Source organism: Cnephaeus nilssonii, assembly GCF_951640355.1.
Source record: "Cnephaeus nilssonii genome assembly, chromosome: 3".
Lineage (NCBI taxonomy): Eukaryota > Metazoa > Chordata > Mammalia > Chiroptera > Vespertilionidae > Cnephaeus > Cnephaeus nilssonii.
In genome coordinates this window covers 30,934,846-30,949,829 of record NC_137074.1, presented here as the reverse complement: position 1 = coordinate 30,949,829, position 14,984 = coordinate 30,934,846, and the positions used below count along the sequence as shown (strand labels likewise).

General features: G+C 41.7%; 1 protein-coding gene across 1 annotated transcript in view; it reads left to right on the top strand.

Moving 5' to 3' along the window:
• Nucleotides 1-378: 378 nt before the first annotated feature.
• SLC7A14 (solute carrier family 7 member 14) overlaps nt 379-14,984 on the top strand; it is a gene marked incomplete at both ends in the record, with an annotated part of 52,968 nt that continues 38,362 nt past the window's right edge. Inside the window, one exon of the mRNA XM_079766988.1 lies at nt 379-682. Within this exon, the coding sequence (XP_079623114.1) occupies nt 379-682 (304 nt within the window). The remainder of the gene's footprint in view (nt 683-14,984) is intronic.

Genomic DNA, 14,984 nt, shown 5'->3' with positions numbered 1-14,984 from the left:
CAGTGCCCTGACTCAAACCATGATCTTCCAAACAACTGTGCAACACAGTGCAAACTACAGACTGTCATTCAGGACTGGAGGGGATGCAAGGGGGGAATGAAGCCTTCCTACATATGAGTACACAGGATAGGCCAGCTCTCACAGCATAGAGTATATGGACCTCCGACCATGCCTCCAAGCCATGGTTTGTTTCCCACTGAGTCTCATCTTCTCTTTTCTTGTGTTCTTCCTGCAGACATTCATGCCCAGGAAAAGGCTGCTTTGGGTCCCTCTGGACCTTTCCTAAAAAGAAGATCCCTGTGCACTAAATGAGTTCCAGAAGCAGCCACTAAGGCTTCCATAGCCCTCTTCCATCAGTTGACTTTCCTACTACTCAGGATGAGTGGCTTCCTCGCCTCCCTGGACCCCCGGCGGGTACAGTGGGGGGCTTCCTGGTATGCCATGCACTCCAGGATCCTGCGCACCAAACCGGTGGAGTCCATGCTGGAGGGAACAGGGGGCACCACAGCACATGGTACCAAGCTAGCCCAGGTGCTCACCACCGTGGACCTCATCTCACTTGGCGTCGGCAGTTGCGTGGGCACAGGGATGTACGTGGTTTCTGGCCTGGTGGCCAAGGAAATGGCAGGACCTGGTGTCATTGTGTCCTTCATCATTGCAGCTGTTGCATCCATATTATCAGGTAAGGGTCTTCGTGCAGCAGAAGGCCTGTGGAAAGCATGCTTGTAGACCTATTACTGTTCATCCCACAATTCTAGAGTATTTAGTGGTGAGATGTATGAAGTGACAGAGAAGTGGTCTTCATGCTTCCTTTGTGCCTGGACTGCCAGGAGTTCAGGGAAAAGTTTTGGTTCAAATGTAATAACTACCTTTTCCACTGCTTTTTGATGCAAATAGTTGTTCTGGTGTCAAACCATCTCCCAACTTCTTATTCCCTGTCATGTCCATTGGAAGAGATGTCGGTCTTTTTATAGGGGAGGGAAGTGAATACAGCTAGGATATACATTATAAATAAAGGATAAGAAGAGTAGCAAAAGAAGTCAGTAAATCTGATATGATTAGGATTTGATGAACCTCACACTGGTACTATGACTCCCAAGCAGGAGAAAACCAGGCTAGAAATACAAAGCCATTGTGAGACTCACAAAGTACATCTTCCACCACAGACTGATATTCTACAGAGTCGCTTTTCTACAGAGTGGCTTTTCTAGAGCTTTCTCTCTTCTGGAGAAAGAATCATAAAACTCATTATTTGTTGGGTTTTTTAGATGAGAAACCAGGCTTAGCGTTTATCATCTGTGAAATGGTTTTCCTATTTCCTCTCCCTCCTCTTCTTTTGAGTTGTGATCCACACAGTACCTTCCCAGAATGCCAGAGACAGGTCAACGGACAACTTGAACAAGAAGGAAAAGGAAAGCATTCTGCTTCTTGATAGTTATAATGCAAAAGCATGAGGTAGATCATGTGGTTCAACCCATGAAGGGGTGAATGTCATGTTCTTTCAAATGTGTCATAATAAGTAGGAATGCTAACTCATATTGGGAGGTCTGCGAGCTAATACATACCATCACAAGTTATGCATTAATTTTGCATTTCCCGACTAGTCTCCATCCACGTGGGATGCACAGACTAGAAACATGCAACCAGAAAGTTCACTGGTTTATATTTGACAACTTTTTTATTTGATGAGGGAAATATTTCCAGACTGACTTTATCTGTCTCTGGTCATGGCTTACTTCCCTGTTGGTTTTATCACTATCTCCTTTTCTAAAGTCATTCTCTAATGTGTATGAATATCCCAATAATTGAGGTTCTTACAGAACAAATGATGTTTCCTTATAGATGAGAATAAATTATTCACCAAATGAATTTCATGAATATTTAAAATTCTGTTAACCTGATTGCAATCATTTTCAAACTTATTTGGCAAAAAAAAAATATTTTGGAGACAGTGCCAGATTTTTACCATAAATTTATAGATTTAAAAGTGTTAGAATATAGAACAGACTAGTAATGGTAGGGAAAAAAAAGCAGACATATAACCAGAGGGCCCTACAGAGAGTATAGGGCAGACAGCTAAGAGTCCTTCCTAGTTAATGCACGCTGCACATTCTCCTCTAGATTCATCCTATTATGGCCCACTCTCCCAAATCATGATGATTCTCATGAATGAATCACCCACATCTTTTCATTAATGATGCTACATTACATTTAGAAACCAAACAAGGCCCAGTCCCATACTGGGAGCCTACCTCCATCACAGTGTTCATGGGTGCTATATAACCTAGACATTTCTGCTGCTCAGGTAGACTTAAGATTGGACCAGCCAGTGTTGTACTGTAGGCTCTACCAAGAGCCCTGATTGTATACACTTCTTCCAACTTTGCATTCAGTGAGGTTATGTGGTTAACTTGATCCTCACCTCTACTGGTGCCACATCAGCCACCACACTTGTGGACACACTCTGGTATTGTCATCACCTAGAATAGTTTTGCCTCAAGAACCTTAAACTAAAACCCCTGTCTCTAACCATAGCTCATTCCCTTATTGCACTTGCTCCTAAATCTTATCAAGAATTCCCCCAAACCCCTTGACTCCTGTCCATCATCAACCTCTGAACAACCCAGTAAAATCTAACTGAGAATCTCTGCCTTCCCAAGTCTGCACCTGGGTGAACAAGAGCTCTTGGGAAAGATTACTCAACCCCACAGAGGAGCATGCCACAAAGTTAAGGTCTTCATCCTCCTGCTGAGCCCATGAGTTCTTCCACTTGCCCTTAGTCAAATCTTCTCACTGATTTTTCTGCATTTACACTGCTCTCTTCAAGCCCTGCTCAGTTCATATCTCTTCCCTTAGAGCAGACAACCTTGATCCCTTGAAGATATCTGCAATGAGCTCCTTAAATATTCTACCACCAAATATGTCCCTATCAATCACCCACACCTGCCACTTTTCCTCCAGTTTCAGAGGGTAAAATGTCCTCACTTTCAAAACAACTCAACTCTTTGAGCCCCTAACCCCATCCTCCTCTATTCTCAATAATCCCCCTCTCTAATTGTGTCTTCAACATCTCCTTGTCAACAGGCTCCTAATCAAGTATCTCTCATCCTAAAATATAATTCTTTCTGGGCTCACATTCTCCTCTAGCAACTTCCAATTTTTCTCCTCCCCTTCTCATTCAAACTCCTCATTGATGGCTCTTAACCTCTGATTCATCCCTCAACCCACTGCTTTCTGGCATCTGTCCTCACTATCTAATGAAATTAACCTTAATGAAGTCACCAATGACATCCTCTTTGCCAGATTTTATAGATATTTTTCAGCACTTACCTTATTGAAACTCTCTGCCATATTTGACAAAATCATGCCATCTATCTTGGGATATTTTACATTCTCTTGACTTTGTGTGAAAATATAAAATTCTTAAACCTCTCTTCATGACTTCCCTTTCTCTACTTGCTCCTTAAATGTTGGTGTTTCCCATTCTACACTCTCTCCAAGGTAATTATGTCCTTTCTCATGGTTTCAACTTCCCTCAGTATTTCCATGCTTATATCAATTCATATCTCAATCATATACATATCCTCCAAGCCTCACACTCTACCAAACATTTCTATCTGGATGTTCCAGACATACCTCAATTCAACATGTTCCAAACATATCCTCCTCCTCCAAACCAGATACTCTCTTTCTCTCTCTCTCTTCCTCTCCCTCTCCCTCTGCCTCTCTCTCTCTCTCTCTCTCCTTCACATTCCAGACAGAAACCTAGATACAACCTTTTCTGCCTCAGCCCTTTGCATTCAATTACAAGTCCCACCAGTTTTGCCTACTACATAGTTCTTAAACCAATCATCCATCTCTATCTTCTCTGTCCCTGCTCTGAAGTCTCTATTAATCAGAACTCTTTTCATTTAAAGACACAGTAGCCAAACACAACCAATCAGAAATGTATAGGCTCAATGGCTGGATCCAGGGCTTCATCTTTACAAATCACAACCTGAAGGAAAAGACGTTCTCACCCAGTATTCCCATATAAAATATCAGGGAAAGATTCTAATTGGCTTTTCTTAGGTCATGTGTTCACCTTTATATTGCTAGGATAGGATAAACAGAGCTAACACCTTTGCTGATAGATGCCATGCCAAAGTGGGGAAAATCAACCACCAAGATTTGTGGTCATAAATTTGAAGGTGAGTCGGTCTCTACTGTCTGCACTTATCTCCAGGATAAATAGCTGCTTGGTTATAAGAGTGGAGTAAATGAAAAGTTGGAATTAACTAGATTTAGCTTTTTCTAGGCAGAGAGAAAAAAAGCAATGAGGTTAGGAGTGCTTTCTAAGGTTGAGGAACTAGTGCAGGACCACACAATATAGGTTGGAAATGAGAACATGAGGGTAGTGGTGATTCATAAGAAGTATTAAGATCACTGGAGATGGGTGCTCTCAATGAGTTCAGAAAATCATTGAAATAAAAATATTGAGAAAGTATGTTAGAGGATAGAAGTTAACTTGAAGAGTGGGATGTTTGAAATTAAGATTTCATAAGTTGTACAGTAATCACTAATGTTAATTTTAGACTGGAACCTGGCTCAGCCACAGACTACCTGTGAAAACTTGAGCAAGTTTCATAACTTCTCTGAGCCTGCTTCTCCACTTTGAAAGTGGTCATAATAATACTTAACTTCACAGAGTTGTGAAGACTAAATGAGATGCCTGTACAGTGCCAGGTCAATACCTGACAGGTAGCACCAAATAAGTGGTCATTACTTTTTATGCCAAACCATGTATTAGGAGCTTACCATATATTATCACATTTAAAACTCATAATATCTCTTTTTTAAAAAATTTCTTTATTGATTAAGGTGTTACATATGTGTCCTTATTCCCCCATTATCCCCCCCAATCCCTCCCCCCACTCATGCCCTCACCCCCTGTTGTCTGTGTCCATTGGTTAGGCTTATATGCATGCATACAAGTCCTTTGGTTGATCTCTCCCCCTTACCCCCACCCTCCCCTACCTTCCCTCTGAGGTTTAATGTTCTGATCGATGTTTCTCTGTCTCTGGATCTATTTTTGTTCATCAGTTTATATTGTTCATTATATCTCTTCAAGGTAGGTTTTATCATCTCCAGTTTTACATATGAAGAAATTGAAATTTAATAACAGAATCTAGATTCAAATTTGTTGTGCCAACAGTGTCTTTCAACCATGACTATGAATTTAAGTCATTTGAATATTTTTTTTCTGAAATATAGACTGGGGAAGGGGGTGGTCAGCTTTATTTCTAGTTCTTTTTTTCATATCATTAAAATTAAACCTAGAGCAGAATGTAGATCTAATCGACTCCTAAGTTCATGCACTTTCTACAATAACCCTTCAAGCTCATATCTCAAATGTTTTTGGTAGAGATTAAATGAACAGTATGGGTACACAGCATTGGTCCCCATCCCAGTGCACAATACCACTAATTTTTATCATCTACTCATAAGAAACAGTTGGCAAAAATAGAATAAGATAGAGTTCAATAAAGATGTTTTGGGTACCCATCATATACCAGTCCTGGGGCACTACCAAAAATTAATAAGAAATTGTGTCTACCCTAGAGGACCCATAGCTTATTGATGGAATGAACACCAAACCTGACAAGTAACCATGGCATCATGGTACTAATAACAGTAATAGTAGCAGCAACAGCTACCATTTATTGAGCACTTACTGTGTACCACAAGAGTTCTAAGTACTTAGCACATTATTTTACTTAATTCTCACAAAACCCCCATGTGATGAGTGGTGTCATTATCTTCCATTAAAGATGAAAAAAATGAAGTTTTCTGAAAAGTTTGGTAACTTGTTTACAACTACTGCTTAGGAGGTGGCAGAGCAAGGAACAGTGAAAGTAGCCTGAGTTCACCCCCTTAATCACTTTGCTATTCCGCTACTGTATTAGCAGATTCCGATTAGGTTTAATTGCATACAGTGGAGAACTAAAAATGAGAGATAATTTCCCTTATCTTTTATGTAAAAGAAATCTGAAGGGAAGCTGCTGGTGTGGCCCCACAGTCCCAGGGACTCAGGCTGTTTGATCCTTCTGCTCTACCATCCAGATGCTCGGCTCCCATTCTCCGGGTGACCTCAAAATCCAAAACAGACTGGAGCTCCAGTCAGTATGTCTGAGTTCCAGGAAGGAGAACAGAAAGTTGAGGCAGGTCACTTCTCACATTTCTGTCCCCTTTATAAGAACCTTTCTGATAAGTTTTGTCCTGTAACTACTACTTACCTTGGCTAAAACCTGGACACTTCACCATAGAAAGTGAGGCTGAGAAATGTAATCTTCTCATTAGGTATATTGCCAACTCAGTATTTCAGAGGTTCTGTTGATGGGGAAAGAAAGGAAAAGTAGTGTCATGCCAGATTTATAATGGATGCATAACCCTAAGCCTTCCAGTTTGCTGAGGTCAATTTGTCCTGAAATATTTAAGTAAAATTGGTTCTGATACCCAATAATGCACAATTAGAAAATCTAGAGCCTTTTTAATAAAACTATCGAGTTGTGAGTCTTACTTTTCTCCTAGTTTTACAAGCCCCAAATCTCTGTTTCCATGGAGTGTCTGTCTCCACTCTGCATTTCACTTCCCGATAATCCTTTCCACCTCTTCATCCAACTAGATGACACCCCAATTCTTCCTCCCCCATGTATCATTGAGGCAAGGTTGTTTGTGCAGTGGACTTTATTGAAAGTTTGGGCCAGAGATGGGAGATATAATGCAGTCCATTCCAGCAGACAGCAAGCTTACAACTGAATATAGGACACTCCAATTCTTCCTGCCTTTAGAGAATGTCCACTAACCCTCTCTTCTTGGCTCCTGCCTCCAGCCCCATTGATGGGCAGCTTTTCTCCCTCAAACTCCTTAGCCTGCTTCCTGTCAAGCCCTAAGACTCTTGTCCATATCTTATCCAGAGAGGTTTGCTTATCTCTATCTCCCTCCAAGTTCATCCTGGCCATCTTTCAAAGACTCTCATCTCCCAAACAGAATAGTCCACCCAGATAATTTACTAAACAAAACAGGTTCTTAGAGGAGGAATTTGGGGCCAAGCCAAGATTGGATATCATTCTGTAGGCACTGAGAATCTCAGTGGCATGACCAGATCTGTACTTTAGTAACAGTGTGGAGAGAAGAGAGGTGGAGAAACTGGTCAAATGCATATTGTATGGAACAAGCAAGAGATTATGAGGCACTAGGCCCTAACAGTGGAGGAAAAGAAGCTTAGGATAGAGAGGATTTGAGCCTGGGTGGATGAGGTAGGCTGAGGGGAAACGAATAAATGCTCTTTCTAGCTGAAAAAAAGACACATAATAAATAAGAATGCTTTTGAAATAATGTCATTAGAGTAACAGATTTACAACACCATTCTGGTGATAGAAAATGAACACAGAAACAGAAAAATCTAGTATAGAGGACCCTCACAGAACACCTCAAAAGAGAATAAACTAACCTGTGTGTGCAGGACACTGCATGCAGTGCTTTCATGTAGCACCTATTTCAATGTCACCAATCCAGTGGAGGGAGGGGCAATTTTAATTCTGCTCTCAGATGAGGAGCCAAAGGGTCAGAGGTTAAAGTAACTTCCTGAGAGGCAGGCAGATATTTCGTTGCAGAGCCAGAACTGAAATCTCAGTCTGTAGGACTCCAAAACCCATGGCCTTCTGTTTCAGCAGGCTGCCTCTGAGATCTTTAAGCCAATATTTCTCATTAGATGTGGATTAATAAGTTGCAATCAATGAGAGGGTCTAAAAGGCAATAATAATCATCACACCAAGTAGTATTTTTTTTTTGGCACTCTTAGTTTATGGTTTATAATTCATAAACTTAAGGTGTATAATTCATATTTCCTGCCATCCTCATTTGCTCTTTAGCATCTCTGATTCATCATCAGGTGAGCCCATGGTAACTGAATCCCTGGGGAGGTGATAAGGGAAGCAGAGTCCTCTCAAGCAGTTGCCTTTCCCAACCTCCTCCTTGGGCTGGCTCTGGGGAACTTTCACAAAGCTTAAGCAGAGTCTCCCCATTTCAGTATTCATCTCAGGTTGGATTTTTCATGCCTGAGGAAGATTTCTAAAGATTCCGAGTCTATTTAAGCGGGTCTTGTGAGTTTCCTTGTTTTGTTTTCAAGAACCAACCATTTTCCCCTCCTTAAATTGAAATCAGACGTGAGAGGTGAGCATCAGGAAGGTTGGTCTTTTAGCAGCCTTTTACCATTCATTCCACGAATTTACATTGATTGGTTCCCCAAAACATATCTAAGAATTGCTCTTAACCATACTGGGAGGTGGAAGAGACAGAAACATTGAGAGGGTGGGGAGGAAGTGCAAAGGAAAACGAATGCATGCCAGTGTTCAAGCCTCTGGAAGACAGGAACTCCAAAATCGTGTCCAAATAAAACAGCTTCTTGTTGAACTCTTACTAATCATACCAGCTACTCCTGAGGTTTGTAAAGTCTTTAGGTCATAACTTATTAACACTCAATAAATGTTGGCATTGTTATTATTACTACTGTTTTTACTATTCTTAGGCAAATACTACTGTGCATACATCACCTTATTTAATCCTCCCACCCTCCCTGCTAGCTGGATATTAGTGTTTTCATTCTATGGCGAATCATAATGGCTAAATCATTGAGGACTTACAGTGTGCCCGGCACTAGCTGAACACCAGGTGCATAATCCTTCCACCAAATCCTACAAAATATGTGCCATTATTATACTCACCTTGCAGATGTGAAAACTAAGGCTCAGAGAGATTAGGTGGCTCGTTCAGGGCCATCAGGTAGTCAGTGTCAAAGGCCAAGTGTAAATTGAATTCTGCCTAGCTCCAGAGATTGTTACCCCCACGCTGCTTCATGCAGACACATCCCTCAAAATTCAAAAACTCACCAAAGGGAATCAAATGAGTCAAGGAAACCTTCACTCTTATTGGGATTTCAAAAGATCCTGTTGCTCACTGTATTCTATTGGTTAGGAGAACACTTTTTTAGCTCAAAACTTCTGTAACCGAGGTCATGGAAATTACTTCTAAGTTCAGTACCTTTCTGGTGCCTGTCAGCAGTGAGAAGGGTGTTGTGAAGTGCGTATAGCTCTTCTATCCAGGACTGATTGACAGCCCTGTAGGAAGGATGTCAGTTACCAGTTCAGAGAAGGTGAGCACATTGTAATAGAAACTTGCCAGTTTCTAAAATCGCTTATTGTGAAAATGAGTTTCCTCCAGCAAACCCAGGAGAACCTGGGCTTCTTTTACATCTTCTGCAGCTCTTAGCAGGGTGGACAGTGAATACCAAGAGCACCTAGCATGGCTGCGGGAGGGACTGGCCACCTGCTCTGGGCTCAGTGTGGCAAAGGTGCTGAAGAACACAGGAAAGAACTCTGAGACAAAGAGCTTGGCATCAATGCAAAGAAATAAGACAGGCACACCTGCCATAATTATGATCGCAGCAAGGGATAACAGGGCCTGGGTCACAAGTCAGGACACCTGAGATCTAGTCCCAGCTCTGTCCTGCAGCAGCTCAGGGCAAGTCATTCATATCTCTTGACCTCAATTTCTCCCTCTGCAAAATGAAGAATTTGAGGAGGAGGAAGATGGCGGCTGGCAGGACGGAGGTGAGGGAGAGGAAGTGAGTGAGTGAGGGGATGAAAGGAGAGTGTGTGGATCTGTGTGGTGAGTGTGTGAGTGAGTGAGGGACAGTTAAATCCCCGTAGGAGCAGCAGGGGCTGGCAGACCAGGCTTTCTTGGACAGGGAGAAACTATCACTGCTGCGGGGACTCCGGCACGGAGCCCACACCATCTTGAAGGGGAGAACGGCCTTTTTTAGGAACTCATCAGCACTACCAACCAGACAGGCCTTGGAACTGCCCCACGACCCAGCAGCCACTCCAGCCAAAATCCTGCTGCCCCATACACAGACCCACGGACCCTGGGACCTCCACCTCCAAAGGTGCACTGTTCCGGCAGCAGTAAGTGCAACTCCCCGCTCTCCAGCAGCAGAACTCCGGACATCACATTCGCGCATTTCCAGAGCACGCAGGCATCCAGGGCACTCCACTCCATAGGCAGCACCTGGGAGCCACTGGGAGCCCCTGTGGGTGTGATTTTGTACAGACAAGGGCGTGTGGCCCTGCAGTAGAAATTCTGAACTCCCTCTTCCTGAATAACTGCCCATGGACACCCCAGCTGTGCAACTTCAATGCCAGGGCCCCTCAGACTGTGTCAGAGCTCTGCGCAGGCAAAGGCACCTCCATGCTCACACATTTCCAACGAGCAGGCCCCCTGAGCTCATCTATCCACAGCACACTTGGGGGAGCAGCTGTGAGACTCTGCTGGGTGTGATTCTGCACAGACAAGGGCGGGCTGCACCGCAGTAGAAATTCTGAATTCCCTCTTTCTGAATAACTGCCCACAGCCACCCCAGCTGCTCAACCTCAGTGTCAGGGCCCCTCAGAGTGCATCAGAGCTCTGCACCGGCAAACACACCTCCACAGATGCGCATTTCCAACAGGCAGGCACCCTGAGCCCATCTATCCACAGGGTGCTCGTGGGAGCCACTGTGAGCTATCCCTGGGTATGATCTTGGGCAAACAGGGACGCACTCCCCTCCCCACCCAGGGCAGTAGAAATTCTGAAATCATTCATCCTGGACACCTGCCCACAGATGCCTCAACTATGCGGCTACACTGCCAGGGCCCTTCAGAGTGCTTCAGTGTGCCTCACTGGCAAATATACAGTGGGTGCCCCTGTGAGCTTCCACTGGGAGCGAGCACCTATCCACCACAGGTACAGCAGCAAAAGCTGAGTCTGCCCACCCCACAACTACAGAACTCTGGACACCACAGTCACGCCTTTTCAGAGCGCAGGCCCCCTGAGCCCCATCACCCCAACAGACTGTTCCTAGGTGCCACTGTGAGTCCCCACTGTGATTTCAATCAAGGGCACAAGACAGCAAAAATTGGGACACCCCCCTCCATGGCTGCTGACTTCTAGAGACTGCAGTTGTGCCTCTCCAGCTCGCAGGCCTACATCAAGAGAACCCAAACAGCTCAAGTAGGGAGCTGCACTAGATTACCAAGCCCAGGAGACCTGAGAGATGACACTAGATCCCCAAAAGAACCTGGGTAGCAAAGCAATTGGAACTACAATTAAAACATTACAGGAAAACATGGAAAGACAAAAAAGCAATCCCCAAAGGAAAGAAAAAGAGGAATCACCAGAAAGGAAGTTAAATGAAATTGAGGCTAGCAACATACCTGAGAAAGAATTCAGAGTAATGGTTATAAGGATGCTCAAACGGCTGGATAACAAATACACACAACTCAATGACAAATATACACAACTCAATGAGAATTATAAGGAGCTGAATGAGAATGTCACCAACATGAAAAGGAACCAACAGGAGATGAAGAACGATATAGCTGCAATAAAGAACACAATGGAAGGCTTAAACAGTAGACTAGAAGAGGCTGAGGACCACATCAGCGAATTAGAAGACAAGGTAGGAAAAAACACACAAACACAGCAGCAACTGGAAAGAAGACTTAAAAAGCAAGAGGAGAGCCTAAGGGACAACACAAAATGAAACAACATTCACATAATGGGGGTACCAGAAGGAGAGGAAGAGAAGCAAGGAATAGAAAACCTGTTTGAAGAAATAATGACAGAAAACTTCCCTGATATTGGCAAGAAAAAAACCATGCAAGTCCAAAAAGCACATAGAGTCACAAACAAGATGATCCCTAAAAGACCGACACCAAGACATATCATAATTAAATTGGCAAACACCAACAACAAAGTAAGGATCTTAAAGGCTGCCAGAGAGAAACAAAAAGTTACCTACAAGGGTTCTCCTATTAGAATATCAATGGATTTCTCAACAGAAACACTCCAGGCCAGAAGGGAATGGAATGAAATTTACAAAGTGATGCAAAGCAAGGGACTGAACCCAAGAATACTATACCCAGCAAGGCTATCATTCAAAATTGAAGGTGGAATCAGGAGTTTCACAGACAAAAAAGGGCTAAGAGAGTTTATCACTACCAAGCCAGCAATGCAAGAAATGCTAAAGGGACTGCTGTAAAAAGAAGAAAGAAAAAGGCAAGAAGAAGCACAAACATTAAGGGAAAAATATGACAACAAACATGTACTTATCAATAATAACATTAAACATAAAATGATTAAATGCACCAATCAAAAGATATAGGGTAGCTAAATGGATAAGAAAACATGACCCATATATTTGCTGTCTACAAGAGACCCACCTCAGAACAAAGGATTCACACAGACTGAGAGTGAAGGGATGGAAAAACATTTTTCAGGCAAATGGAAATGAGAAAAAAGCTGGGGTTGTGATACTTATATCTGATAAAATAGACCTCAAAGTAAAGGCCATAACTAGAGATAGGGAAGGCCACTACATAATAGCAATTCAACAAGAAGATATAACTCTAGTAAACATATACGAACCCAATACAGGAGCACCCAAATACATAAAACAACTTCTGGAAGATATCAAGGAAGAGATTCATAGCAATACAGTCATAGTACAGGACTTTAATACCTCACTGACACCAATGGATAAATCAACTAAACAAAAAATCAGCAAAGAAACAGCAATCCTAAATGACTCACTAGATCAGATGGACTTAATTGACATCTTTAGAACATTTCATCCCAAAGCTACAGAATATACATTCTTCTCCAGTGCACACGGAACATTTTCAAGGATAGACCACATATTAGGACACAGGCAAAGTCTCTTCAAATTCAAGAAGATAGAAATCATATCAAGCATCTTCTCAGATCACAATAGCATAAAACTGGAAATCAACTACAATAAAAACAATCCAAAAAAATCAAACACCTGGAGACTAAATAGCATGCTATTAAACAATGATTGGGTTACCAGAGAGATCAAAGAAGAAATAAAAAAACATCATGGCAATAAATGACAATGAAAACACAACAATCCAAAATCTATGGGACACAGGGAAAGCAGTCTTAAGAGGGAAGTTCATAGCTCTACAAGCCTACTGCAAAAAACAAGAAACAATGGTAATAAATTATCTAACCCTACAACTCAAAGAGTTAGAAAAAGAGCAACAAGGAAAGCCCAGCGTAAGCAGAAGGAAGAAAATAATAAAGATCAGAGCGGAGATAAACGACATAGAGACCAAAAAAACAATACAAATGATCAACAAAACCAAGAGTTGGTTCTTTGAAAGTATAAACAAGATTGATGAACCTCTCGCCAGGCTCACCAAGAAGCAAAGAGAGAGGACCCAAAAAAACAAAATCAGAAATGAAAGAGGAGAAATAACAACAGACCCCACAGAAATACAAAGAATTGTTTAAAAATATTATGAACAACTCTATTCCAACAAACTGGGCAACCTGGAGGAAATGAAAATATTCCTAGAAATATACAACCTTCCAAAACTCAATCAGGAAGAATCTAAAAATCTCAATAGGCTAATAACTATGGAAGAAATTGAAGTCGTCATTAAAAAGCTTCCAGCAAACAAAAGCCCAGGGCCAGATGGTTTCACAGGGGAGTTTTACCAAACATTCAAGGAAGAACTAAAACCTATCCTCCTCAGACTATTCTAAAAAATTCAAGAGGAAGGAACACTTCCAAGCTCATTCTATGAAGCCAGCATCACCCTAATACCAAAACCAGATAAAGACAACACAATGAAACAGAATTACAGGCCAATATCCCTCATGAACATAGATGCTAAAATCCTCAACAAAATTCTAGCAAATTGGATCCAGCAGTACATCAGAAAAATCATACACCATGACCAAGTAGGATTTATCCCAGGGATGCAAGGATGGTAAAATATCTGCAAATCAATAAACGTGATACATCACATAAACAAATTGAGAGATAAAAATCACATAGTCATATCAATTGATGCAGAAAAAGCATTTGACAAAATCTAACACCCATTTTTGATAAAAATTCTCAGCAAAGTGGGAATAGGAGGATCATACCTCAACATAATAAAAGCCATATATGACAAACTCACAGCCAACATCATACTCAATGGGCAAAAACTAAAACCATTTCCCCTAAGAACAGGAACAAGACAGGGATGCCTGCTTTCACCACTTCTATTCAACATACTACTGGAAGTGCTAGCCACAGAAATCAGACAAGAAGAAGAAATAAAGGGCATCCAAATTGGAAAAGAAGAAGTAAAATTGTCATTATTCGCAGATGACATGATACTGTACATAGAAAACCCTAAAGACTCCATCAAAAAATTATTAGACTTAATAAATGAATTCGGCAATGTAGCAGGATACAAAATTAATGCCAATAAATCTATGGCATTTCTATAACACCAACAGTGAACTTACAGAAAGAGAGACTAAGAAAACAATCCCACTTACCATCGCACCAAAAAAAATTAAGATATCTAGGAGTAAACTTAACTAAGGAGGTAAAAGACCTCTACTCAGAAAACTACAGGACATTGAAAAAAGAGATAGAGGAAGACATAAATAGATGGAAGAGCATACCGTGTTCATGGATTGGTAGAATCAACATCATTAAAATGTCCATACTACCCAAAGCAAATAGATTCAATGCACTCCCCATTAAAATACCAACGGCATATTTCACAGACCTAGAAAGAACTCTCCAAAAATTCATCTGGAATAAAAAAAAGACCCCGAATAGCCACAGCAATCCTGAGAAAGAAGAACAAAGTAGGTGGGATCTCAATACAAGATTTCAAGCTGTATTACAAAGCCACTGTCCTCAAAACAGTCTGGTACTGGCACAAGAACAGGCATATAGACCAATGGAATAGAATAGAGAATCCAGATATCGACCCAAACCACTATGCTCAATTAATATTGACAAAGGAGGCATGAACATACATTGGAGTCAAGACAGTATCTTCAATTAATGGTGTTGGGAAAATTGGACAGATACA